Source organism: Carassius auratus, chromosome 22 (assembly GCF_003368295.1).
Source record: "Carassius auratus strain Wakin chromosome 22, ASM336829v1, whole genome shotgun sequence".
Classification (NCBI taxonomy): domain Eukaryota; kingdom Metazoa; phylum Chordata; class Actinopteri; order Cypriniformes; family Cyprinidae; genus Carassius; species Carassius auratus.
Window position 1 is genome coordinate 11,262,433 of NC_039264.1, and position 27,326 is coordinate 11,289,758.

At 37.2% G+C, this 27,326-nt stretch overlaps 1 protein-coding gene across 4 annotated transcripts in view; it reads left to right on the plus strand.

Moving 5' to 3' along the window:
- The first annotated feature begins 3,041 nt into the window (after nucleotides 1-3,041).
- The window catches only part of LOC113039687 (dynamin-1-like protein), a 39,328-nt gene continuing 15,043 nt past the window's right edge, over nucleotides 3,042-27,326 (plus strand). For 2 of the 4 annotated variants that reach the window (XM_026197704.1, XM_026197702.1), the window contains exons 1-11: nucleotides 3,042-3,206; nucleotides 4,044-4,145; nucleotides 4,317-4,458; nucleotides 5,355-5,393; nucleotides 5,815-5,861; nucleotides 5,945-6,013; nucleotides 6,094-6,180; nucleotides 7,447-7,609; nucleotides 7,702-7,822; nucleotides 18,467-18,805; nucleotides 25,122-25,242. In XM_026197704.1, the coding sequence (XP_026053489.1) occupies nucleotides 4,044-4,145; nucleotides 4,317-4,458; nucleotides 5,355-5,393; nucleotides 5,815-5,861; nucleotides 5,945-6,013; nucleotides 6,094-6,180; nucleotides 7,447-7,609; nucleotides 7,702-7,822; nucleotides 18,467-18,805; nucleotides 25,122-25,242 (1,230 nt within the window). In that variant the 5' untranslated portion in view covers nucleotides 3,042-3,206. The remainder of the gene's footprint in view (nucleotides 3,207-4,043; nucleotides 4,146-4,316; nucleotides 4,459-5,354; nucleotides 5,394-5,814; nucleotides 5,862-5,944; nucleotides 6,014-6,093; nucleotides 6,181-7,446; nucleotides 7,610-7,701; nucleotides 7,823-18,466; nucleotides 18,806-25,121; nucleotides 25,243-27,326) is intronic. The other 2 variants (XM_026197705.1, XM_026197703.1) reach the window with 1 other exon arrangement.

Sequence of the window (27,326 nt, forward strand, 5' to 3'; positions counted from 1 at the left end):
CAAAAAAAAAGTGACGTTCGAATCACGAGCGCGTTGTGTTTCAACCGGTTCTATTGAGTGATTCATTCGAACCGACTCGCAAGGAGATTCAAATTGGTATTCAGTATGAGAGGCCTTAGGGAGGAAACAAAACAGTGAGGAGGGTCACACGGTAGAGTGTTTGACAACACAACAAACACAGAACAATAATGACAATAGTAATTGACTAAATTGTAATGCGACGCAAAGTTGAGTGAATCAAATTAAATGTTTCGTTCGGAAGAACCGATTCGCCAAAATGAATCTGACTTCTCATTACCATCTCAGCTCAAAAAAAGCCCTCCCTTGTTTTCTGGCGAGCAGGAAGAAATTAATTGAACGAATAACTCACTTTATAGCAGCAATAAAACATGTATGATTTAATACCAACTGTATGTAATATCTTGTTATTATTATTTAACTTACATTGCAAAGGTTGCTATGACCTCTCATGCGATCTTGGCAAAAAGTCTCACGATTTATTTCTAGAACATGATGCATGATGGGATACACTAAGCCTTGAATACTGCTCTGGAGTGTTAAAGGGCTCATAATATGAGGTTGCTAAAAATAACATTATTTTGTGTCTTTGATGTATTGAAATGTGTTTGTGCAGTTTAAGGTAAAAAAAAAACAAAAACATAATTTTCCACATACTGTACATTATTGTTCCTCCTTTATGCCCCGCCTTCTGAAACACATAGATTTTTACAAAGCTTATCAGTCTGAAAAGCGAGCTGTGTTCTGATTGGCCAGCTATCCAGTGCGTTGTGATTGGCCGAATACCTCAAGCATGTGACGGAAATGTTACGCCTGTTAACATACTGTGATGATGTCTCCCGAGCGCAGAGAAAAAAAAACATTAAAACCCTATATAAACAAGGCATTTGTTGCATCCAGTTGGGATATAATTACTGATTATAATGACTTATACTGTCTTTTTACACATTGTGTTGCATCATGCCGCGTAAACATAAAACCATGTCTGCATTTGTGATCGGAGAAACGACAAACATCAAGCTCTACTCTACACTGCTCAAAACTCACGTTTGAATCATCAGTGGCAAATCCTTTAAATATGAAAACATATTTACAGACTGTGAGTCAGAACAGCCGGCAGATCAGGAAACAGTCCTCCATAAAATGCACTGCACACATCTGAATATTTGGGTTGATTTGTTCTAGAAATACTACAGCGTTTTAGTGCCACGTTTAAAAATAAAAATAAAAATAAGTAGAAGATTACGAGATTAAAGTTGAAATTATGAGAATAAAGTCAAAATATTATGAGAATAAAGTTGAAATGTTTCGAGAATAAAGTCGAAATTAAACGAGAATAAAGTCGAAATATTAACATAAATACATTTTTACATATTTGGAATTTTCACAAAGAAAAATATTTATGAATTGTTTCACATAAATACAGCGATCTGAGAATCAAAAAGCTTGAAAAACACATTATTGTAAGACACATAATATGTGTTTCGCTATAAAACTGATTTTGAAATCTGAGACATTAAAAGTAGGTTGTTCAAAAGCACAAATCTTATTGCTATTGGGTGGCTGTTACACTGCAAACAACAAATGTAATGGAATTGGAAATATTATTTCAAAACCCCGCTAGTCTGACACATGGTATGATTTCTGCTAATAATCCCACATATATATTTGTAGTGTATTAAAAAAAAATTTAATAAGGTTAAATAAGAGAGCTACAGCTCCCCCCAAAGGAAAGTCGATTGGCTGTGTGAGCTGATGTTAAAATAAACAGTTGTTCCTGTTCAGTCTGTTAATTAATATCATAATCTTGATATTAAGCGGTTTCCGCCAGTCCTTAAACTGGACTCTTCCTCATCCCGGTAAAATGCTGCAGCCGCTCGGATGCAACAATATTCAAGTCAATCCCGGAGGCCTGCAACTTCTCCCAGTGCCCTCAATCAGGAATATTTTCATGGGCAATAAAGGCCTACTTTCAAAATAATCTAACTTTAATTTCTACTACTTAAATCCTCAAAACATTTTGACTTTATTCTTGTAATATTACGACTTTATTCTCAAAACATTTTGACTTTATTCTCGAAACATTTCGACTTTATTCTCGTAATATTTCAACTTTATCTTCAAAATATTACAACCTTAATCTCGTAATCTTAGAATTTTTTTTTTTTTTTTTGATTTCTAGTTGTGTCCTAAAGGCCAAGCAAAGTATCTTTGCTTTTGAAATGAAACACACAGCGTCTCCACGACATGGCGCTGGTGGCAACAATACTACAGTGAGAAAAAAAGTTAAGCCTTCTTTCTTTGCATGAACATTTGTGCAGCATTATGCAAATCTTGCCACATCATGACATAGGCATGTGGGGGTGTGTTAGGCATTTTAGGAGGGTGTGGTCGAGTTTTTAACTTTTATAAAGAATATCTCTTTGGGTTTGAGACTTTAGTCTTTGCAACTTTAATGATCTTATCTATTCTGGAACAGGTTTTTAACCTCCAAAGAGAAATGAAACCTTTAAATCTTATCATATGACCTCTTTAAGCTTTCAGCGAGTCAAGATAACATCTGAGATTTTAAGATCTGGGACAGTCTTGCGAACTTACTTCATGACGCGCACGCGCACGCGCTTTCAGATGGCCACAAGTGTGGGTATTTGGACAAGGCACCTGACTCATTCACACTTCCTCAATTCCTCACCAAGCCTAACTCCTATCTTTTTCATCTGTCACATGATTTTACACAAACATCCTTCGACACACTTCAAATGTTTTAAAATGTTATTAAAATATTAGTTTTTTCTTCTTCTCGTAAGTCCAGAAGAATTATCTAAATCCAAATATGCTCCTGTGATTGAAGTCCACGGACGAAATAATATTGAAGGGGTCCTGATGTTGGAAAGGGGAGTGGAAAACCAGGCATGACATGTTATGATTGATAGGTATGTTATCCAATAAGATGAAAATAAACTCTTGCGTCATTACTGCATTAGCCAATCAGATTTATCGTAGCTGACGCCGGATCCGTCTAGTTTGACAGCTTGTGCTGTAGAGGAGCAGAAAATCAAAACCTCGAAACATATCGGTCTTCCCTTGACTATACGTTATGTTTTCCATATTTCCAGCATGACAGTGAGCGTAATAAACCTCTGATTGTGTAATTCTGTAGAAGGCTCCACACATCGCATTACAGTAAGGTATGTAGCCCGTTTTATGGTTTCTGCTGTCATGTAACGTTAACCTTGTTCTGCTGTCAGTATCATCACACTGCAGGGCTGATGTCTGTAGTGAAATATTCAACATGACTATAACATTAAATACCAAATTACTCTCATTTTATCAAATTAAATGGTCTTATAATTACTAGCTATGCGTATGAACGTGTGTGTGTGTGTGTGTGTGTGTGTACTACAAATGAATCACATCTAATCAGTGTCTTTCAGGGTCGTTTGTTCTTCAGACTTGTGTTAGATGTATTTGATATAAATGTAATATGTTTATGAGTTTATGATTTAAACATTAACAAATCTTGTCATTGGCAGATATATGTTCTTGAATTAAGAATAAACTTTGCCACAATTTTATGAATTTAATACTTTCTGCTCAGATGTAAGTGTGAATCAAGACTTTTATTTTATATATATATATATATATATATATATATATATATATATATATATATATATATATATATATATATATATGTTTGTATGTATCAACTTTTATAAAAAATATGGGTGAATGATGTTCCATTGTCATTCAGAGTAACAAAAAAGAAGCAACATTCTTATTTAGACCTGTACTTCTTAAAATATATAAAATAGATCATACAAAATGTACTTATAGTTAAGTGATTAAAAACCTCTTTCTGTAAAACAATTGTAAAAATGTGTTGTGTATATATATATATATATATATATATATATCACTGTTATAATGCGTGAAGCATCTCTGTTGATGAAGCTATGATCCGTTGTTTGAGTGCTGTATATCAGCTTCACAACCAGTGCTTCCATCTTTCTTTCTCTTCAAAGATGGAAACTCTGATCCCCATTATTAACAGGCTGCAGGAGGTTTTCCTCACACTTGGAGCCGAGATCATCCAGCTGCCTCAGATCATAGTCGTGGGATCACAGGTGAGTCGTGAACAATATGCAAGGTTTGAACTTGAGACTTTATTCAGGGCAATGCATTTTTACTTTTGTTTTGTGATAATACATCATGCACGTCATGAAGCAGGTGTACATGTAAACACAGTGCAAGTATTTTCTCTGTGAAGTCAAGCATGTGGTCAAATGAATCCACAGAGCAGTGGGAAGAGTTCAGTACTGGAGAGTTTGGTTGGACGAGACTTTCTTCCCCGAGGTTCAGGAATAGTGACTCGTCGCCCTCTAGTGCTGCAGCTGGTGAACGTGCCTCCGCTGGAGGAGAGGCGCAAACCTGAAAATGGTAACATGTGTCTCTCTTCTAAGGGTTTATCACATCTGTACTCTGTCGACAGCAGACATAGATACAAATAGATGGTCTTCCAACCCAAACAGCATTTTTTGATGTCACTGAAATGACTGTGATGCCAGGAAATACTATCTAGGCAGCTTACTAGGCTTTATGACACAGCCGAAGACACAGCACACAAGTGCTTGCTTTGCATCCCTTAAAATAGAAGTATGACGAATATTTTTTTTCAGTATTCTTCAAGTAAAAAATCTTTAAGAAATGTTCTGGTTTAGTACATTCCATGCAAAAACATCTCAAAAAAATATCTCCACAATACATAAAGATTTCATGTGTTAAAAGCTTACTAGTTAAAGTAAAGCTCACGTTTGAAGTTGGTACTATTTTATTTCAGCAAAGATTCAGTAAAGACAGCTGAAACCTTTTCTACTTTCATATTTTTTGAAACATTTATTTATTCTTGTGATCAAAGCTGAATTTTCAGCATCAGAAATCATTCAATAATGTGAAGTAATGCTGATTTACTACTCAAGAAACATATTATTATCATCAATGTTGAAAACAGTTGTGCTGATTCATTTTTAAAAGAAAGAAAGTTCGAAAGAACAGCATTCATTTGAAACAAAAATCTTAACATAGCATTATAAATGTCATTAATGTTCCAATTCAATTTGGGTTTCATATTTTTAATGTAAGTGCATTACTGTAAATGTGATTATTGGTTTATGTTTCCACACATAGAGCTTAACTTATATTGAGCCTGGAATGTTCCTTCTAACATCCGCTCTCTGACACTGTTGATGTATCCTGATCTCTCTGTGGATTTGTTTCTAATCCACTTACAGTAGTTTCTTCCTAACACTCTCTCTGCTGTTCTCCCACTTTCTCAGGAAATGGAGCCAAACAAAACACCCAAAACAATTATCCAGGTCTCTGCTCTTCAACAAATGTTTGTCTGCATGAACATTCATCTGTCCATTTCACTCTTCTGGTGTGCTTCTCATCCCACAGCCCTTGCTTCGTCTTCCGTTTCGCAAACGCCATTTCCAAAAATGTTGTGTTTTCATTTCTAAATCTTTCCGGTACTGCTTCCTGCACTTTGAGACCAGAGCAAATGCACGTTTGAGCTTCACTCTCTCAGTTGTGTACTAATGTATCTGGCCACTGCAACATTTCTGGTTGAATATTGATTTCACATTTTGTTCACTTTGCAGTCAAAGCCTGTAAAAAGCTTTCGTTTCTGTTCAGGTCTTTTATGGGAAGAGGGTTTCTGCTGAATTTTCTGCTAGGCTCTTTATCATAAATATTGACTTGTGTTGTCTTGTGTTTCGCTCTCTCGATCTTCTAAAGGTATCAAAGCAGAGGAATGGGGCACCTTCCTTCACTGCAAAAACCAGGTAATGAAAAAGTTGCAGAAAAAACAGGTCACTCTGAACACTTCATAGCTTGTTAACCTGGATGCTGTTTTCCCGTCGCTCAGACTTTCACAGATTTCAGTGAAATCCGGAAAGAGATCGAGGAGGAAACGGATCGCAGCACCAATAATAAGGTGCAGTGGAAGCATGGCACTTCATACAGTTTGAGCTTCCATCTTAATTCTGTGTTTTAATTGATCTTTTTCCTCCCCAGGGCATCAGTCGTGAGCCCATTTACCTGAAGATCTTTTCCCCTAATGTACTCAGTCTGACATTAGTTGACCTGCCTGGCATCACTAAGGTACCCACAATGACTGGACCTATTCTTTTAACATGTAATACAAACAAACTCATTTTCGTGAGGATAAAAAATGATTATTATGATAAAAAAACAACCACTCACAGACAGAAATACAGCATCTAACTGATTGAAGTGACTAAGCACAGATTTTACATGAGATTTAGAGATTTAATTAAACTGATTTGCATTGTGCTAAGTATATATTAAATATCTTTTCAAGATTTTGAGCAATGCATCTTGTTGAACTTCGAAAGTCAACTCCAATGTCTTTTTCTTCCTAATATGAAATGAAATTAAACGAAGTGCTGAAAAACACAGGATGTGATGAAAACACTCCTAACTTGTAGCAGCGATTATAGCAAAAGCTTAATAATGTGACCAATTGTTTTTTAAATATATTCCATCAGAGAATTGATTGTATTATTCACTTGTGAATTATTTATCACTTCTTCAATTATGTATGTCTAGTTCAGGGATTAAGTAACACAAAAATGAATGTTCTCTTGTCGTTAACTGCAAACTAGTATTACACTTATCTTTTGGAACACAAAAGGAGATTATTTAATGACTCTGTGATTGGGTAAGTTCAATGCAATAGCAATAATAGGTCTGTTGTCTTGTCACCAGCCCACACACATTCACATTCAAACTAAGCATCTTTCTATGGTTCAGCAGTGAATTTGTGTGACAAACTTGTTGTGAAAAACTAAAAACCTGTTGTGAAATCTGTGTGGGGAAGATGCTCTAACAGCAAGCTTGACAATTATGTGTACTATGCAAAGTATTTGAGACATGTTTTCTTCAGTGCATAACTTGCATGTCACAGTTTTCTCCTTATCTGGAGATCTTAGAAAATCATGCTATTATGTTCATTTCACATAAAGGCTAGCCCTGAAATCTAGCGAATCTCTGTAACCTTTACAGACTTCTCTGAAAATGTATGCGTGCACTTCAAACAGACAGAGCACACTACACAGCAAAGGATATGTATTTTCAAAAATATTATATTTAGATATGTTTTGAAAATATAGTTTAAAAATATATTTTTTTAAAGATAATTTTGCCCTATATATTTAATCCCAGGAAAATACATTCACATTCACACGCTTTTGTTACTTCTGATAAGAAACGATGCCTCATCTTTCAAATCTTTAATATTTTATCACAAAATTCAAGCAATAAATGTCGCAGCTGGTTATAGCGTGAAATAAACATGAATGAGCATCAGAAGGTGTGCTCAATTTGATGTGATCTTTTCTTGAGTAGGTCCCAGTTGGTGACCAGCCTGAAGATATTGAGACTCAAGTCCAAGAGATGATTCTGTCATACATCTCCAACCCCAACTCCCTCATCCTGTGTGTTTCTCCTGCAAACTCTGACCTCGCCACATCAGATGCCCTTAAACTGGCACGAGATGTGGACCCAGATGGTGAGCGACATGCAGAGATTGTCCAGAAGTCATTAGTACATTTCGATTGGGACTGTGGGAAGGGAGTGTATTCATTGTCTGTGTACCCTCAGGTCGCAGGACGCTGCTGGTGGTCAGTAAGCTTGATTTGATGGACGCGGGGACAGATGCTCTGGAGGTGCTGTTGGGGCGGGTTATACCCGTGAGACTGGGCATTATTGGTGTGGTTAACAGGTCAGTTACCATATTACCTCTTACCCTATCTGGATTTTAAATGTCATAACACGGGTGTAGCTTGACACTTGAGCATTAGAAAGCCAAACCAAGCCAGTCTCACTTTTTAAAACATTTTAGCTATTCGGCAGTAAAGCTACAAATTCTCACTCAACCTTCTACTCATAAGGGCAGTAGACACATTAAAAATAATGCGCTGTAAACAAGTTGTCAACACAATCACACAAAGTTTATAAAGCAAATAAACTAACCCACTGCTTTAACACATAATTGCAGGCACACACTCCGTGTCTTTTATTATCCACCAAAATGCAGATTTGTTACTCAACAGCTTTTTACGTAAATGGGATTGGGGATTTCCAGCATGGGATTTATTTATTTAGTCTCAAATTTTCAGTATATTTTCATACCAATTGTATATTGTCATTACATTTAATGGTAATGATAATGCTGTAAAAGAACATATGGAGAACGTCTCGGTTACATATGTAACCCTCGTTCCCTGAAGGAGGGGACAGAAACGTCACGTTATCGATCGATGAATTGGAATCTCGCTTTGAGAGACCGATCTACTTCTAGTGTAAACTAAACGAACCAATGCACATTGGCATGCAATTGTTGCATCCAGCTGCAGCTGATCACAGCTTGAGCATTAAAAGGCAGCAGGTGCAATGCATGCCAGGTTTTTGCTGAGGAGTCAAGCCGGTGACCCAGCCGTTCAGAGGTGGTAAAATCACTGTTGTCATAGCACTAAAAACACTTAGCGAGATTAGATAACACTGGAAAAACTTACCCATTCCACTTGGAACAGGGATGCAGAAGCCCCATCCTTTCCGGAGGAGGTCTCGGGAACAAATACACATATGAACATGCGTTTAGCTGCATATGGACAATTGGAGGTCATTGTAAACCAATTGAAAATGGCAGACACATAGTTCAGTTATTGCCGGATAGGTGATAAACGTCTTCAGACCCAGTGCTAAGGACTTGGTTGAGGTTCCTTCTCCTGGCAGATGTGGCTGAACTGAAGTCAGGAAAAAACAGCAGCATGACATTATCCTGCATATATTTTAACGGGTATGCCTGTCATGCACCCTTCAGGATTGCCATCTCAGCACAAAAGATAAGAGTACGCAGCTGCTCAGAGTTACTTTCTTTCCATCATAGACACAATCTCAGTATCACATACTTTCAATGCAGGAATCCACTTGGAAAGATGCCTCCTCTGGCCCCCTCTGGCAACTCCATCAATCGCACATTTTTTCTCCTGCTCCTATCTTTCATGTTCATTACTTCATCTGTAAGTTGTTCTAGCTGCTTTCCCAGGTTCCCGATTGTCCTCCTATCCTCCCGCGTGTAGCTGCTTGAACGGAATCGACCGGTCGTGTGTCTGTTTCGCTGTGACGGCTAGTTTTTCAACTTCTGCTTTTCGCTTTTTTACAGAGTTGTTGACTGTTTGTATCCATAGGTAGGTCATGCAATGCTGGGGTCAGTACAGAGTCTTATCGCATCTCTTACTGTCGAGGCCACAACTGAATCCAAAGTACTTTACTGCACTAAGTGCTAGCTTGATACCATTAGCAATGGTGCTGTCAAGATCCTCTTTGGTGATGGCGGAATCTTTGAATTTTTCCTTTATTGGTGATGTTTAATCACTCTTTTCTGATTGTCCTTGACCTTTGAAGTACTCATGATGGAATAGATAAGAGAGTAGTTCGAAATTCACTATCAGGATTGTAGAATATTTGACAGAGTGAGCAGAGCGAAGGACTTTCTGTGCACTGCCACATGATCACATGAGGTCACATAATCTCTGGAACCAGGATATCGGTTTCCAGCAGTAAAAGGTGCCACCCATGACCTGGTGAGCTGCTATTGCACCTCCCTACCCTCTCAGTGGCCCGGAAAAGCATAGCCAAAATTTCTGGATCCGATTCACACCTTGCCACCACCCTGGAGGGTGGCAGCGCAGCCAAACCTTTCTCTCCAGATAGCTCTCCCTCCGATGCAGTGATCGACATCTGGTCGTCTGGAGGATCCCTAAAGGATACCACTGGAACACTCTTTGAAGAGGGCTGGTTTCGAAGGGCTAGAGGAGCGATGGTCCCCTGAGGGTTGGTTCCCTGAGGGGTTTGCCACCACTGTAATCCTCATACCACTTGGGCTACTGCTGGAAATAGCCCTCTGCAAGCACTAGATCGTGGCAGAGGCAACGGAGCTCTGCCCTCTTTTTTTGAGGAAACAGAGCCTGGCCCGCAGCTCTGAGATGGTCATCTTCCTTCAATGGGAACATGACTCATTCACAAATGCCATCTTAGCGTGATTAATGCCCAGACACATAAGGCAGCGATCCATCACCCGTTGCCAGGTAATGACCGCATCCAGAAACACATGGTGAAATGGCATCTTTAAAAAGACAATCTGTTGTCTTTATATAAAGACACACCTGTGTGAGCTCTTTCAGAGAAATTACTCTTTCAGGGACATGCTCTTTTAGTGCTGAGGTGCATGGGAATGGCCGCTTGCACCAAAGCAGGGGGTAGTGCAGCCTGGAATGTGCAACCCTGAAGCGCTCTACCACCAAAACCAGAAGCTTTGAAGAGCGTATTGAACTCTTAGCTCACTGAAGAGACTTGGATGGAGCAGAACTATGTTGTTGTTGGCTCTGAAATGAAAAGATGGTATGCATCGCACCTGCTGCCTTTTTATGCTCATGCTGTGTTCAGCTGCAGCAATTGTCGAAGCAAGATCTCAGTTTGTCGGTCACTGACGAGACGTCTAGAGTGACCGACTGAAAGGGAACACTTTATATCATGTACGTGTTTCCTACTTTAAAATTGTGATTTAAATATCCTCAAGAAATGGGAGTATTTGTATTTTCAGTCCACTGTATTTTAATATATTTCTGCTGTTTAATATGAATTTAATATATTATTAAATTATTACTGTTAATAATAATATTTATAGAAAAGTCAGATACAGAAAAACAATTGTTCAAAAGTTTGAGGTCGTTATTATTAACAATAACATTTATTTAATATTTACTAATATTTTTGAAAGTTTTTTATTCTTACCAAAGCTGCATTAATAAAAAAATACAGTATGTAACTAATGAAACTAACATAAAATAACAGTATATAACTAACAAAATAACAGTATTTATTGGAAATTTACAATATTTTTTTTTTACTGTCACTTTTAAATCAATTTAATGTGTCCTTGCTTAAAACGTTCTTAAAAAATGTCCTACCTAAAAAAAAAAAAATTATAATATATATATTTTTCAATTTAAATAATGAGATACCTCTGAACTTTGACTTTACTGAGTTTTTCTGTGCAACTTGATAGTGTAAGTGCTCGTAAAGCAAAAATCATAGCTCCCCTCTAGCTCTTTTAGCAAAGCAGGTGGTCATTTCACCTCGAAACTGCACCGATTTTGACCTGCAGCAAAGTAATTCACATTTTGCAAAAGTGCAGAGTCTGTTTTATTCTTTTTTTTCTCATGAGGCAGAATAGATCATTACAGAACTCATTTACATATGAAATGCTAGAGGCACAGCAGCAAAAACAGCCTGTTTAAGCATAAGGTTCAGTGAGAGGGTGGAAAATGACCATGTAAAACTACATCACAACAAGCACATGAAACCTTGAATAAAATTTTAAGTGGACTTCAGGGAAAAAATAAAGTGCTACAGAAGTGCTGCACACTGCCCTTTTGAATACGGTAGAAACTTAATCAACTATGTGAAAAAGCCCCAGTATAATTTTTGTACATTTCGAGTTCCTCTATCATAACCCTAAGCAGCAGTGACTGTAATATTCCCTACGCTGTTATCCTCTCCTCTCCCGTCGTCTATTCAAGCACTAGCACCCAAGGGTACCATGTCTTCCTGCTATCAGCTAACGCAGAGCCGAGTTTGAGATAAATCACTGGTTTATTCAGCTTTGGCTTAAGCATGTCCTTTAGAAATACAAAATACAAATACAGTACAAATACAAAATACAAATACAAATACAGGAGGCAGTTTAATTGGGGAGAAGAACTGCAGTGACACTTTTCATTTCTTGACTCTCGTTAAGTTAATCAGACACAGCTGTGGGCCATCATCTCTTCAGTTTTAACCTACGCTCGCTTTGAGGATTCAACAATGAGTCGTCCAACAGAAGATTTCCTATGAGAGAGTTTATGGAAAACAAGCACAGGCAACAAATATAAGACATGTTCGGTGAAATATATTGGTCAGTCGTTTTATCAGTAGTAGCTCAAACTAATCCCTAACCTTAAATATTAAATGTAGCATGGATCTAGCCCAGCACCATTTGTGCAACGGACATAAATGATTCCTCAAATCATGTGTTATTGAAGAGAGATCTGACTTGACTGGTGGATGAATCAGGCATAACTCAGACTGAAGGAAAAACCTGTGCCGTATCTAGAGACTTCAATATCATTAATACTCGGGCCAGTTACAGAGTTTCGTGTATGAAAAATTATGGATATTCTAGGATATGGAGAGGAGTATGGATATGGGAAAAAAGGATACATTTCCAGACTACTGCCTGTATTCTGGGGTCTAAAATGTACACTCTAAAATTAAAAAAAAAAAAAAAAAAAAAAACATACAAGCAGAGTGTTCAGTCCCTCCAGAAAAACACAGATTTTTTTTTGTGATTGTTGCAGGCAAAAAACCTTGATTTTGCGGCATGTTTTCTTAAAAAATCCAATGGAATGGAGTGTTGGGGGAATCACCTTTTTCTCTAATTCATCAAACCGCAGTTTTCGCAAGTTCTCGCAATATAATTTGGCTCCACTGTCATGTAACAGATCGGGAAACTGCTTCGTGCATTTTTTGCACTTATTTTTGTTGGCAAATAAGAATGATTTGCGTGCTTCAAGTTTCACCCTGGTTTCACCGTGGGGTTTGCAGATGATGTCGACGTCACGTAATTACGTCACTTCATAAGGTTCCCATGGCAATGGGCTAGTTGCATATCTCCGCCATCTTGGATTTCCGGTCTTGCGAGTGTGCGCGTATATATTTCCGGTTGTGCTTAAAGTCAGTGCATAGAACCGGAGAAGCCCAAATATTACCTTCTATATGTTTACAGGATTTATAATATCACTTCATATGCAAATAAGTTATACACTGCTATTGTCACTATACTACAAATGTTAACTGAGCCAGTGGATTTGAAACTTGTGTATGTTTGGGTCCGGTGAATGAATTAAATACACTAATGTTGACTACTGTTCACGAGATGAAAGTTGAACTCATGGTGTGTATACACAGCTATATAATGTATTTTATCTTACCAAATATGTAAATGTACAAATTACTTATTTCTCGAAAATGTTTGCATTATTATTATTATTTTTTATATATATTTAATATTTACCTCGTGAGACATGGCCTGCGATTTATCTTCAGAAGTATCCATTTCTCAATTGTACACATACATCAGTCTGTTTCATCGTTATTTTCACAACATATTTTATATATGTTAAAATTAGTCATATAGTGACTAATTTTAATATCTGTTTAATCTGATAATTAATGCACAACAATAACAATATGGCTGTTCATAGACAGATAATGATTTATGCTGCAGAGCTTTCACAAAACAAATAAACAGATAAAAACACACATGAATGCAAACAATCTTTTATTTAAGGCAAACCTACCATAATTATATTACGTTTAATTGTACAGTTAGTTATAAATTATGTTATCAAATAAAGTTAATAAAACATGCTTTATCAGAAATCTCTGTGCGTCGTTTGACAGTCAGAAACATTTATCTTACATAACAGAACAAAACCAGCTCTTCGAAAATGAAAAGTATTGCATATTTGAGAGGTTTGTGTTTGAAAGAAGAAATCCCTGTGGACCTGACCTGACGCTGATCCGCATAATCAACAGAAGAATAAAGCAATCTCCGCGTTGTATCTTGATGAATTTCCCCACAGAGGTACGTAAAATATAGGGAGGATGTTTCCCCATGTTTTTGATATACCACTATTGGCTGTTAAATTTGAAAAACATTAATTATATACATCTAGCCAAGTTTCGTATGTAAGTTTCCCTTACAGTCAATGCGAGCATCGCAAGACCGGAAATAAGTACGCACACACTCGCGTCGCTGAAGCTCACCGGCGCCATCTTGTGCACCTAGCCCGTAGGGGGAAAATGCCGCTTTACTTGTGTGAAGTAAACACAACATTTTTCAACTTTCTGCTAATATATATGTGAGTTTTTTGCAACGAAAATACAGGGATTATGAAATCATGCTAGCCCCGCATATTTTGCTTTCTGAAATCGGCAATTTATGTGGAAAAAGAGCGGCGTATTTGAAAAAATGCGGCCACGCATAAATATCCGGCCTTTGGCTGATTATGCATTAAATCAGGCGATCGCATAATCACGTTTTTCTGGAGGGACTGAGTGTTGATCATGGCATTTGGATCTGGCAGCCAAGTTTAGGGATTTTTTTTAGGGATCGTTTAAAGGAATAGTTCAGCCAAAAATGAAACAGATAAAACATCACAAAAATCCACACGTAATCCACATGACTTCAGTCCATCAAGTAATCTTATGAAGTGATTTATAGGAGATGTTTTAACTTTAAACTGTGAGTTCCAAACTAAAACAAATTATCTCAATCCATAAAATTGCTTCCTCCATTGTAAAAAAGCCTTCTTTTCTGAATCAGGAGAGAAATATGCACTAGTCAAGCACAGTCCCAAAAAAAATAAATAAATAAATAAAAATTCCTAAACAAAGATGTGGTTGGATTTTTATGTAAAAGGACAACAGAGGATGGACTTTTTATGCTGGAGGAAGCTTTGTTGTGGATTATGGACTCATATATTATTCAGAAGCAATGGTATTATCTTAAAAACCTCTTAATGATGGATTAGTTTCTTACAAACATGCAGCTTTTCACTTCACAAGTCATTGGAGTGGTGTGGATTACTTGTAGATTATTGTGATGTTTTTATCAGCTGTTTGGACTCTCATTCTGACGGCACCCATTCACTGCAGAGCATCCACTGGTGAGCAAGTGATGTAATGCTACATTTCTCCAAATCTGTAACAGTGAACAAACAAGCTCATCTCCATCTTGGATGACCTGAGGGTGTGTAAGTATTCTGCAAATGTTCGTTTTTGAGTGAACTATTCCTGTAACATTCCTGATTGAGTTCAAGGTGTTTCTCTGCCCTGCTCAAAACTGTTTTTCTTCAACTTTATTAAATGAACGAGTGTGAGTACCTTAAACCAACAACAGAAAAGTGTGTGATCTTTTCAACCAGTCTGTAAACAAGTTCCCTCTGTGCTGTTTAAGAATGGGTATCGTTAAGGTTTTAACGGTATTACTACTCTTCCCCGTACTGATTAACGGTCCGGTACTGTAACGGTAATTTTATCGGTACTCTGTGTTTTGTGTGTGTGTGTGTGTGTGTTTTTTACTAATTTGATTTGATTTATTTAATTAAATCAAGAAAGCCTTACAGTAAACATAAAAACAAAAAGGCATCAGATACAATCGAGGATAAAAACACAATAAAGTCCAGGACTTATTTTCATTGTGGTCCTCAATAACAAGTTGAGAACAGAATTAACATTTCTTTATTTTTTTATTTTTTTTATGTAAAATTAATAATGGGCTTGTCTTGGACCAGAGGTGTTAGGAGGAGTTGGTTGGTTCATAGTAGCTGCAGCTTAAAAAAAAACAATATATATATAATAAAAAGGTTGCAAAATGTGGCAATTGGCTATTTTGTAAACTAACTTGAGATTCTGTGCATTTAAGTTAGGCAAATAAATGTTTACATTTACATACTGATTTTTCCTAATTTGGAATTTTAAAAACAAGAAAATCAAGAGAAATCAAGAAAATATGTTGATTTCATTCTCATTTTCCCCAAAATAAATCAACAGAATTTCTACGTAAGGTTAGCAAACCAGGGAGATTTTACATTTATTTTAAATGACGTGAACAACGTTGATTCAACATGATTTTAGCACACATACCTGACGTAGATGGGGCAACTACCAGAGACGAGCTAGCTACGCAGTCGATACACATAATGCACTTTTGAAAGATGCTTTGACAGATTGCTTGTGTTTCCGCCCTTACATGCAAATATTGTTTTGCACTTATGACAACGAGGGTTGTCAGCATTAACTCTAGTGAAGTATAACCACACTGTGGAATGTTTTGCTCTCTCCGCGTTCGTCACTCTTAAGCGGGAGTTCTCGTACTGTTATGCGTGTACCGCGCTCGTTCTCGTTGTTTGTGTGTGTGTCTGACAGACAGCCTCCGCGGCGCGCATGCGAGTTCTTGCAGATCTCACAGACAAACGTTTTATAATAATATTGCAAATTAGAAATGTTTGGTAAGATAAAATGTGCACGATAACATTAAGCAAATCTTTTCGCCATCGTCACTCTTTATTATTAAGCAGAAGTTTACGTACAGTTAATGCATGTGCGTGCGCTCGTTGTGGTGTGTGTGTGTGTGTGACCGACCGGCAGCCTCCGCGGCGTGCATGAGAGTTCACGCAGACCTCACGGACAAACGTCTTAATATGATCGCACATTAGAAATGTTTGGCGAGATTAAATGTGCACGACAACATTATTAAGCACAAATGCATAGTACAATATTTTTTTTCTCCAGTACCGACAGCAGAACCGATACCGTCAGATCTTACTGATACTACGGTCTTTCATAATTTAGCCCCGGGGCCAGTTTAATACCGGGTTTCGGTACCCATCCCTAGTGCTGTTTGGTTTTCATGCAACAACAAACCATGATTACAGTATCAAACGGTTTATATACTATGTTTATATACAGGTCATAGCGTTTTGGTTTCTTCTCTACACGTAAGCACATTATCACTTTGAGAAAGCTAATATACATACAGATGACTGCCTTATTGATTACAGATGACTACTATGTAATGCTGAAAAGAATGTTAAATATTTTTATATAGGCAATACTTTATGAGTGAGGTTACTGTCTGCTCTTTATCATGAAATAAATAGTGTAACAAACATTATTATAATTAAATGACAGTATTATGAATTTTTTATATTTTCAGTGTATGTAGTAGTGAGTGTAAAAGCCATATCAAACGTAATCCATTAAAGTAATAGTTTAGCATTGCAATTGTAATAAAATGCTGTGGATTGAACTTGAGTTTGGTGTTTCCATTTTGAAATGGAAAATGTGTAGAAACCCTGCCATAAGCAAATACACCAAACCCACCCGAAACACTCTAGCAACCACCTAGCAATGTCCCAGCAACCATTCACAACAAGTTTTCTTTAGAAAATGTATAAATGTGGTTTTCATTCCTAGTTAGCATGTGCACATGCTTGAGACTTTGTTGACAGAAGCAAAGGTAGAAGCTGCTTTTTTCCAGTAGTGGGCAGTAAACTAACAATTTTCAGTTTAGCTCTGTCCTGTAAAAGCATGCACTGCAGATTAATTTAGAAATTCTCTGCGACTCTAATGAAAGAGCTAAAGACACTTTTGTCAGAGTGAAGCCCTTTTTTCAATTAACAATTCATGCCTAATGATTTCAGCAATCTCTATATTTAAAGTCAACATAAAATCAATAGTAACTCGATTTTCTGGCTTACTGAGCCTGCTTGGTCTTATTATGAATGACCATGTGGACTTTTTTCCAAAGAAAAAAAAGTAATAACTTGCTGCCTCTAAAATTGCCTCTTTTTTGACCCCTTCAACCGCCATTCATATACACTGCCATTCAAAAGTTTGAGGTCAGTAAGGTTTTTTAACATAATTTACTACTTTTATTCAACATGGATGCATTAAATTGACCAAAAGTGGCATTAAAGACATTCAAAATTTGATAAAAGATTTATGTTTTAAATTTTGCTTTGAACTTACTATTCATCACAAAAAATTCTGAAAAAATGGCAATCACAGGTTGCACAAAAATATGAAGCAGTGCAACTGTTTCAAGATCAATAAAAATCTGAAATGTTTCTTGAGCAGCAAATCTGCATATTAGAATGATTTCTGAAGGATCATGTGACACTGAAGACTGAGTATTGATGCTGAAAACTGGAATAAATAATGCAATAGAAAACATTTTTCCACAGTATTACTGTTTTACTGTAAATTTGATTAAATAAATGCAGCTTCAATGAGCATAAGAGACTCAAAAACTATACAAAAGCATTGCTGCCCAGTCAAAAAGTTCACAGTCATTGTGTTTTTCTATTTTCTATTTTATATATAATAATTTATCTTTTATTTATTTTTTTATTTCTTGAAAGATTCATTTGAAATGTTCCTGTTTCTTCAAAGGAAGAGACCAAGGCTGCATAACATCAAGTTTAATGATCTAGAACAAACTGAAAGCAGCTTTAGAGATAACCTAGTAAAAAGATGCCATTTTTATGTTTAACTGAATCACACACAGAGGATTATGGGATATTATAAGAAGCAATAGATAGTGCCTTAAACCCACTAGATGAAAGCCTCCTATCAGACATGATGTTGTGCAGACAGTGAATTTGGATGGGCTCTGGTGCCTTCCTACTTCATCTCAGGCTTTGATCCACTTTTTACTCTCCAATCCTATAATCGCTTTTTTCTACTCCACCAGGAGCCAACATGACTTGAACACCCAAAAGAGTCTTGCCGACTCCTGCAAAGACGAGCAGGCATTCCTGCAGCGCTATTACCCGTCATTAGCCTCCCGCTGCGGCTCCCGCTACCTGGCTCGCACCCTGAGCCGACTGCTCATGCATCACATCAGAGACTGTCTCCCAGAGCTCAAGATGCGAGTCACAGTGCTCACGGCGCAGTACCAGTCCCGACTCAACAGCTACGGCCAGCCTGTGGAAGATCACAGCGCCACCTTACTGCAGATCGTTACCAAGTTTGCCAGTGACTACTGCAACACCATCGAAGGCACTGCCCGGCACATCCAGACCTCTGAATTGTGAGTAGCTAAACCGAAATGCTGTAGGACGTTTTTCTGCAAAATATTGTTTTTCAAATTTCCTCTAAAGGTCTTTTCACATTAAAGGGATAGTTCTCAAACAGTATGCAGAATCAATAAGCTGTGCATTTCCCAAAAGCATCAAATTCCATTGGTACCAACACAGTTTCAATGATTTTCCAAAACCATAATTCAATCTATTTCAAAACATTATTTTGAAAATCGATTAATCAAACAGTTATTAGAGTGATTAATTGACTAATCATTGATTATTTTGCTGGTTATTGCTTAGGCTTTGATCGATTATTTCGCTTTTGCAGTTTGTTAAAATATTGAGTTATGGATATTCTATACATATTCATAGAGAGCTGTTTTATAGCAGAAAATTAAGTTGTAATTCTAACTGAAAGTGACACTGATGCTGTATTTCATGTTTAATCAGAATTTGCTATATTAGTGTGTGTTTTTTTTAGCAGCTATTGGTACATTCATACATACATATATGACCCGAGAACAGACATAATAACAGATTTATGCATTATTTACTGTACAGTCGTATAAATAAAAATGTGTATATATATTTACATAATGCTTGAAAGACAATCATCCACATCGCTATGATCAGATGCTTTCTTAACTGCTGTTTTCCCACAGGTCCATGCTTTTCGTGTGTTTATTTTGTTATTGAGAGGCAAATGCCTAGCACCTTCAGTATTTCCATATTCTTAACATCGCTCTCAGCAGCGACAGGATGTTCTCTAACAGTAAACTGCTGCTTGTGTATATCAAACTTCTTTTTACCCCTAAGCAAAGAACAAAAAAGAACATCGTCTTGAAATTTTGTACATATTTCCTGCACTCTACTGGCTTGTCTTCTTTTGGATTACAGGCAGGAGGGCTGAATTACAGAACTACACTGAATGACACTTGTCAAACTGCATTATCGCAGTGACTATTCAACAACAAAAATATTTGTTGACAATTTTTTATTGACAATGTTGTCAATAATGTTGACTAATCATTTCAGCCGTAGTTCAAACTAACATTGGCAATCAGGATCGCAAACTCAGGCTCTTGATCTGTCATTACAAACATGGTCTTTTGTGTACAAAGGGGGACTGGAGTGCTGCTGGTATATCTTGTATCCTCTGGTGCTCATGGAAGGGTAAACTGTTCATGAAAAGGAATTTGGAATAAATCCAGGTCCAGGCACTCAGTAGGATGCAAAAGTTAAAAAGCCTTTATTGTTTAAAAGGTATAAAGCATAAAACACCAATGCGTATCGGCCCACTGGCCTTCATCAGGGTGTTGGTAACAAACAAACAGAATCAAGCCATACTTATAGTTGCATTGATTTCAGGTGTGCCACTCTGGCACTTGCAGCACAATTTCTTTGCCACTATAGGCAATAGTTCAGATCATGTCTGATTCCTAAGGTTAAACCGAACAGGACCCAGTGAGACATCTCCAAGTGGAAGAACAGGAATGACACTACTGAAAATATCCAGTGTACTCCTCACAATATACTCTAAAGGTAAATAAACCAGATACACATCATAATTCTCAATTAAGATGGTTATAAAACAACATGAATAGTGTACAAAAATAGCAAAATGGGTCTGTCGTATTCAAAAAAACAATATACTGTCCCTATAGAGACAAAACAATTATAAGAAATTTTTAAAAAGCCGAAAGGTCGAAATCTTCATTGAGACCTGGATGATTAGTGGCCTTCAAGGAATAAATCCAATATGTCTCCCTCTGTTTAAGGCGTTTGATTATATCCCCACCCCTGGCATCAAGGCGAATAGTCTCAATACCCACTACTCGTAAGTTCAAATCCCTTTCATGTTTTGTGTCTATAATGTTTGGCCATTGGATAATTCATATTTCCAGTCCGGATGGCATACGTATACTCATCTACCCTGTCCCTCAATCTCCTTTTAGTAAGGCCTCCATAAAAACAGCCCCATTTACACTCTAATCGATATACAACATGGGTAGTATTGCGATTAAAAAAGCTATTAATAGTGTAAGTCTTATTACTGAAGACATCCATAAATGTAGCAGTTTTAACCATATTCTCACAATAATTACAATTACCACAAGGAAAGTTTCCCTTACGTTGACTTAGCCAAGTTTCACGTTTAGGAGCGGGGAGGTAACTTCTTACTAACTTGTCTTTAATTGTAGGGACCCTCTTAAAGCTGATCCCAGGGGGTTCCATTAATATTTCCTGTAAAGTCGGGTCACATTCAGTGATGTTCCAGCTTTTCTTTATAATGTAATTAATCTGGACAGCCTCTTTGCTATAATGAGTGACAAAGTAGGGTTTCTGAGTTAACACTCTTTTGGGTCTAGACTTAAGCAGACTCTTCCTTTCAAGTGATTGTGCTCTATTATGAGCTTGAACAAGAGTTTGTGTTGCATATCTATCAATTGATTTTGGAAATCCTGATTTGAGTCACATATATGCCTTAGTCTCTGGATCTGTCCAAAGGGTATGTTATCAATAAGCAATGGCGGATGAAAGCTATTTGCATGCAATAGGGTATTATGATCTGTCGCCTTTCTGAAGATAGACGTGTGTTAGAATCCCTCATTATCTTTTGAGATCCGTAGATCCAGAAAATGTATGGCTTGTAAGTCATAGTCCAGACTAAATTTAAGGTTCTCATTTAAGCGGTTTACATAAACATGAAAGTCTACAAGTTCTTTTTTTGAACCTGAGAACATCAGAGTAACATCATCAATATATCTACCAAACCACAAGATTTTATCCTTAAAAGGGTCACCTTGGGAAAATATATAGCGTTCCTCCCACAAGCCTAAAAACAAATTGGCATAATTGGGAGCAAAACATGCACCCATTGCAGTCCCCTTTTCTTGTCTATACAGTTTATCTTGAAAGAGAAATATGTTGTTCTTTAAAGTCCACTCAATAAGTCACACTAAAGTCACTGGGAGGCATCACATGTTCAGGTCTGGATGACAGATAGTGTTTTAAAGCCTCTAGACCCTCGCCATGTACAATATTGCTATATAAAGACTCCACATCCATTGTGGCCATGATACAGGAGCCTATGTTACATATTTGCTCAATTTTCTTTAAAACCGGTGTAGTATCCTGAATATAGGAGGGCAAATCTGTAACAAATGGCTTGATGAAATAAACCACATACTTAGAAGCAGGTTAAGTTATTGAATCATTCCCGCTTATTATCGGTCTACCAGGTGGATTTTCCAGATCCTTATGGACTTTGGGGAGCATATAAAAAGAAGAAAAACGTGGGTGTTGACAGAGCAAAAACGTATATTCATTCATAGTAATCCAATTATGTGATTTTGCCTCATTTAGCAATTGCTCCAGCTCTCTTCTCACAGTGTCCATTGGATTGGATGAGGGCTTTGAGTAGTACTGAGTATTATCTAGTTGGCGAAGAGCTTCACTTATATACTTCTTCTTGACCCACACACAGACAGCAACCCTCCCCCCACCCATCAGCACTTTTTATGATTATGTCATCTCTCTCCGAAAGCCATTTGAGTGCTTGAGATTCTTTTTTTGTTAGATTTAATGTGTGACCTTTTTTTGTTTACTGTAAAGCTTTTCAACTTCATAGGACACCTTTTTAGTGAAGGTAGTCAATGTGGGATTTGTAGTACAAGGTTAGGCCGAAATTAAGAGTTTACCGTGGTGGTTGAGAAGGTTGCTGTACCCAGTGCGTTCTGTGAGTACCAGACCTTCAAATGTAAACTCCTGTAAAATCGATAGAGGTCCACTTTGGTGTCAAATGGTCTACCTGAATTTGTAGGAGAAAATGAGAGACCCTTGGACAAGACAGAGACGCAGTCATTAGAGAGGGGAAGGTCTGAAATATTGATTACTGCCGATACTTCAACCGGCTCCTTGTGATTGGTGGTGGTCGAGAATGGTGTCCACCGCTTTCCACCCCTCCGTGTTTTCCTCTTCCTCTTCTGTGAGGTTGGTTGTACTGTCTGGGACGAGATTCCAAAAAAGCATTTCTGTCATGAGTATCATCAATTTGAGAGTTCCCAACTCTCTTGTCACGGTCATTAGTGTTATCCCCTTCATCATAGTTCTCATCATCAGTACTTGGGAGATTAAAAGACACTCTTCTTTTTGTCAGATGTCCCTTCTTGCCCCAGCCGTACACAGAACACTTGCTATAGTCATTACGGTCTCACTTACATTTTATTAACTTGCCTTGTTTCAATTTTGTTGACCGTTTGTCAAGGTCTTCTTTTAATTTATTTTCAAAAGGCAACCTGTGTTCCTCTGATTCTGTCCGAGTGAGCTCAAATTTATTACTCCTCAATCTGAGATTGTAAAGCTGACTTCTGCTTTTTGGCTTCTTCAAGTAACAAGAGGATTAAGTCTAGGGAGCATTTATTGAGAATTGCTTCCCATTTATCTTTGAAATCCACATTATCATAACCAAATGAGGGAAATGTATTAAGTCTCAAACCTCTTGGAATCATGTCCTGCCTCCAACAGTCAGATAAGGTGATAATATGAAGATTCAGCTTTACCTCTTTTTCAGAAAGTGTTTGAAGATCAATGTACAGCTTACGTGTATCTGTCCCTTGTACATGTTCCTGATCAAAATCCACTGCTAGAAGAGTGTCTTCTACATTGATAACTTCACCCTCGTCCTTGGTGTAGGAGAAAGATTTGTTTGTGGCCATGGTGATCTTATAGCGGGTCCTCCACGTTCAAAAGTAGAATGGAGCTGCTCCTGTCCAGAGTCACCCTAAATGATCCTCATTAGACTGAACAAAGGGGAACTGGAGTGCTGCTGGTATCCCTTGTATCCTCTGGTGCTCATGGAAGGGTAAACTGTTCATGAAAAAGAATTTGGAAAATATCCAGGTCCAGGCACTCAGTAGGATGCAAAGGTAAAAAGCCTTTATTGTTTAAAAGGGCTAAAGCATAAAACACCAATGCGTATCGGCCCACTGGTCTTTTGTGAGTATGACATGTGGACAATAAACAAGCTAACATGGAGTATATTCAATCTGAATAAAAATACCCCCACAAATTAGTTTTTGCCCATTTTTGTAATGCTTCACACAGCAGAAAAAAAAGGTCTTTCATATCTTCATCATACCTCTACTCACCCTCCGCCAAACAGCTGATGGTAGCCATTGATTTCCATAGTATTTTTTTCCCTACAATGGAAATCAGTGGCTACGGTCAACTCTTTGGATACCAACATTCTTCAGAATATCTTCTTTTGTTTTCAGCAAAAGAAAAAAACATACAGGATTAGATCAAATGGAGGGTGAGTAAACAAAGGCAGATTTATTAGGTGAACTATCCCTTTAAACTTGATGTCAGAAAGCAGGAATCCCAATTAAAGGCAGTGTTATGGTATCGCAATGGTTTGCGATAAATGAGTGATTTTTATGAGTGAATCTTCAGACACAGGTAAATCGGTCCCTGTTCCCGAACCTAATCCATAGTTTAAGGCTTTAACAATGTCTGATTTGTAACAATAAAACATACTGTAGCAGTTCATTTTCAGAAGTTGTAATGATGCTTTCTTTTTACTGAAATAATGTGAAAGATATGTTAGTTATATACATTTTTGGATATAATTTAATACAATTTAGTTTGATAATAATTTGATCAAGTAAATATTTTATCGCATCTTGAATATCGCATTATTTTGCATTCTTTCGCATTCTTTCGCATTTTTCTTCAATATCACACAGCTCTTATTAAAAGTTTAGTAAAGCCAGCCAATTAGGTTTGAACTTGTGAACTTAGAAAGCTCTTGCCATTTTTGAGCACAATAATCATTAAACAGTCAAAGAACGGGTCATAACGGTTATTTGTGGACCCACTTACTAAAGTCTGCCTTCTTTCACCATGCTATTGAGTTTGACATCCTGTCATTACCAAGACTACATTCCTGCTAAATCGTTTTTTCTGTGACTTCAGCAGCGTCTCAGTCTGTCATTTTCACACCGAAACTCATGACAGATATCAAGCAACACCATGTTTACTTTGTCTGCTTGGCTGAATCTGACAGGCAGAGAATCGGCGAGTCTGCCCAGCTCCTTATTCACACCCTGTTCACTGCTGGATGAAATGCTGTTCATCTCTCATATCTGGCTAAGCCCACAGCTGCTATCGATTAATTAAGTGCCTCGTATTGACATTTTCTGGCTGGACGGTTGGGTACGACTGCACGCCTGTGTGAATGTGCCTGTGAATCCCAAGAGTGCTGCATGATTTAAACATTTTGTGGATTGACTGACTGACTGTGTGTGCATTTGTTAATTGTAGGTGTGGAGGAGCTCGTATCTGTTACATATTCCACGAGACGTTTGGAAGAACCCTGCAGTCTATTGACCCACTTGGAGGACTCACTGAGCTAGACATTCTCACAGCTATTCGAAACGCTACGGTATAATATTTACATGTTTATACATGCATGTGTGTGTGTTTGTACAGATAAGCATATACAGTACTTTTTGAAAACCTTTGTGGATCTTCTCAACTTCCTTTTCTCACTTTCTTAAAAGTAAAGTGTGCATTTTATGCACCAGAAGTGTCACCAAACCTAATTGCAAGAATATAATTGCAAGGTTTTTTTGGATGCAGTGTTATGGATGGTACAATGCATCATATTCATGTCCTCAACTTGAAAAGTTTTGGAAACTTCAAATAAATGCTGGATCAGAATGTGGTTCCCGTAGTCATGGAAAATCTAGAATTTTAAAATTATGATTTCCAAGCCTTCAAAAAATTTAACAAATCTTGATGTTAATATAGTAATTTCTTAAATAAAATCTTTAAAAGCAAAATTCATGGGCATGTATGTATTGTATAACTACACTAATGTCCAAAAGTTTGGTGTATAAAAATAGCTGAATTTTCATCATCATTTCTCTTCAGTGTAAAATGAGCCTTCAGAAATCATTCTAATATGCTGATTGGCTGCTCAAGAAACATATCTGATGATTATTATCAGTGTTGAAAACAGATTTGCACCTTAATATTTTTTTGTGAAAACACTACCAAAAAAAGCTGAAATGAATTGATTAAATTGATAAAAAATGACAGTTAAGACATTTAGAATGTTGCAAAGGATATATATTTGAAACAAGCGCTATTCATTTGTATCCTGAATTCCACCAAAAATTAAAACCATTTTCAACATTAATAATAATAACTATTATCAATAATCGAATACAAAAAATAAGATAACAACTGAGCAGCAAATCAGCATATTATTATGATTTCTGATGGATCATGTGACACTGAAGACTGGAGTAATGATGCTGATAATTCAGCTTTACAATCACAAGAATACATTTTTAAATATATTCAAATTAAAAGTTATTCAAATTGTATTTATTAATATTTCACAATACTCCTGATTTTACTGTATTTTTGATCAAATAAGTGCTGAAAATAAACATATTTAAATCTTAAAGCTTAAAGGGTTAGTTCACCAAAAAGGAAAACTATGTCATTAATGACTCACCCTCATGTCGTTCCAAACCCATAAGACCTCCATTCATCTTCGGAGCACAGTTTAAGATATTTTAGATTTAGTCCGAGAGCTCTCAGTCCCTCCATTGAAGCTGTGTGTACGGTCTACTGTCCATGTCCAGAAAGGTAAGAAAAACATCATCAAAGTAGTACATGTGACATCAGAGGGTCAGTTAGAATTTGTTGAAGCATCGCAAATACATTTTGGTCCAAAAATAGCAAAAACTATGACAAAAAAAAAAAAAACGACAACTTTATTTAGCATTGTCTTCTCTTCCGTGTCAGTTGTGAGTGCGTTCACTGTGATATCCGATTCGCGAACGAATCACTCGATGTAACCGGATCTTCTTGAAACAGTTCACCAAATCGAACTGAATCGTTTGAAACGGTTCTCGTCTCCAATAACCATTAATCCACTTCACAGCAGTTCAGTCAGTGTGCTGTTTGAGTACATTAATTACTCCGGGATATTGGTTTGTTTTAACTCCGAGAGAGTGGTAGTCATGTTAAAAAAGTTAACAGCTTAAGTCATTTGTGGATTAATGTGTATTGGAGACATGAACCGTTTCAAACGATCCAGTTCGATTTGGTGAACTGGTTCAAGAAGATCCGGTTACATCGAATGATTCGTTCGCGAACCGGATATCATACCATGAAGTGAACGCGCTCACAACAGACACGGAAGAGAAGACAATGCTAAATAAAGTTGTCGTTTTTTTTTTGTTTTTTTTTGACCAAAATGTATTTTCGATGCTTCTACAAAAGTGACCCTCTGATGTCACGTACTACTTTGATGATGTTTTTCTTACCTTTCTGGACATAGACAGTAGACCGTACACACAGCTTCAATGGAGGGACTGAGAGCTCTCGGACTAAATCTAAAATATCTTAAACTGTGTTCTGAAGATGAATGGAGGTCTTATGGGTTTGGAACGACATGAGGGTGAGTTATTAATTACATCATTTTCCTTTTTGGGTGAACTAACCCTTTAA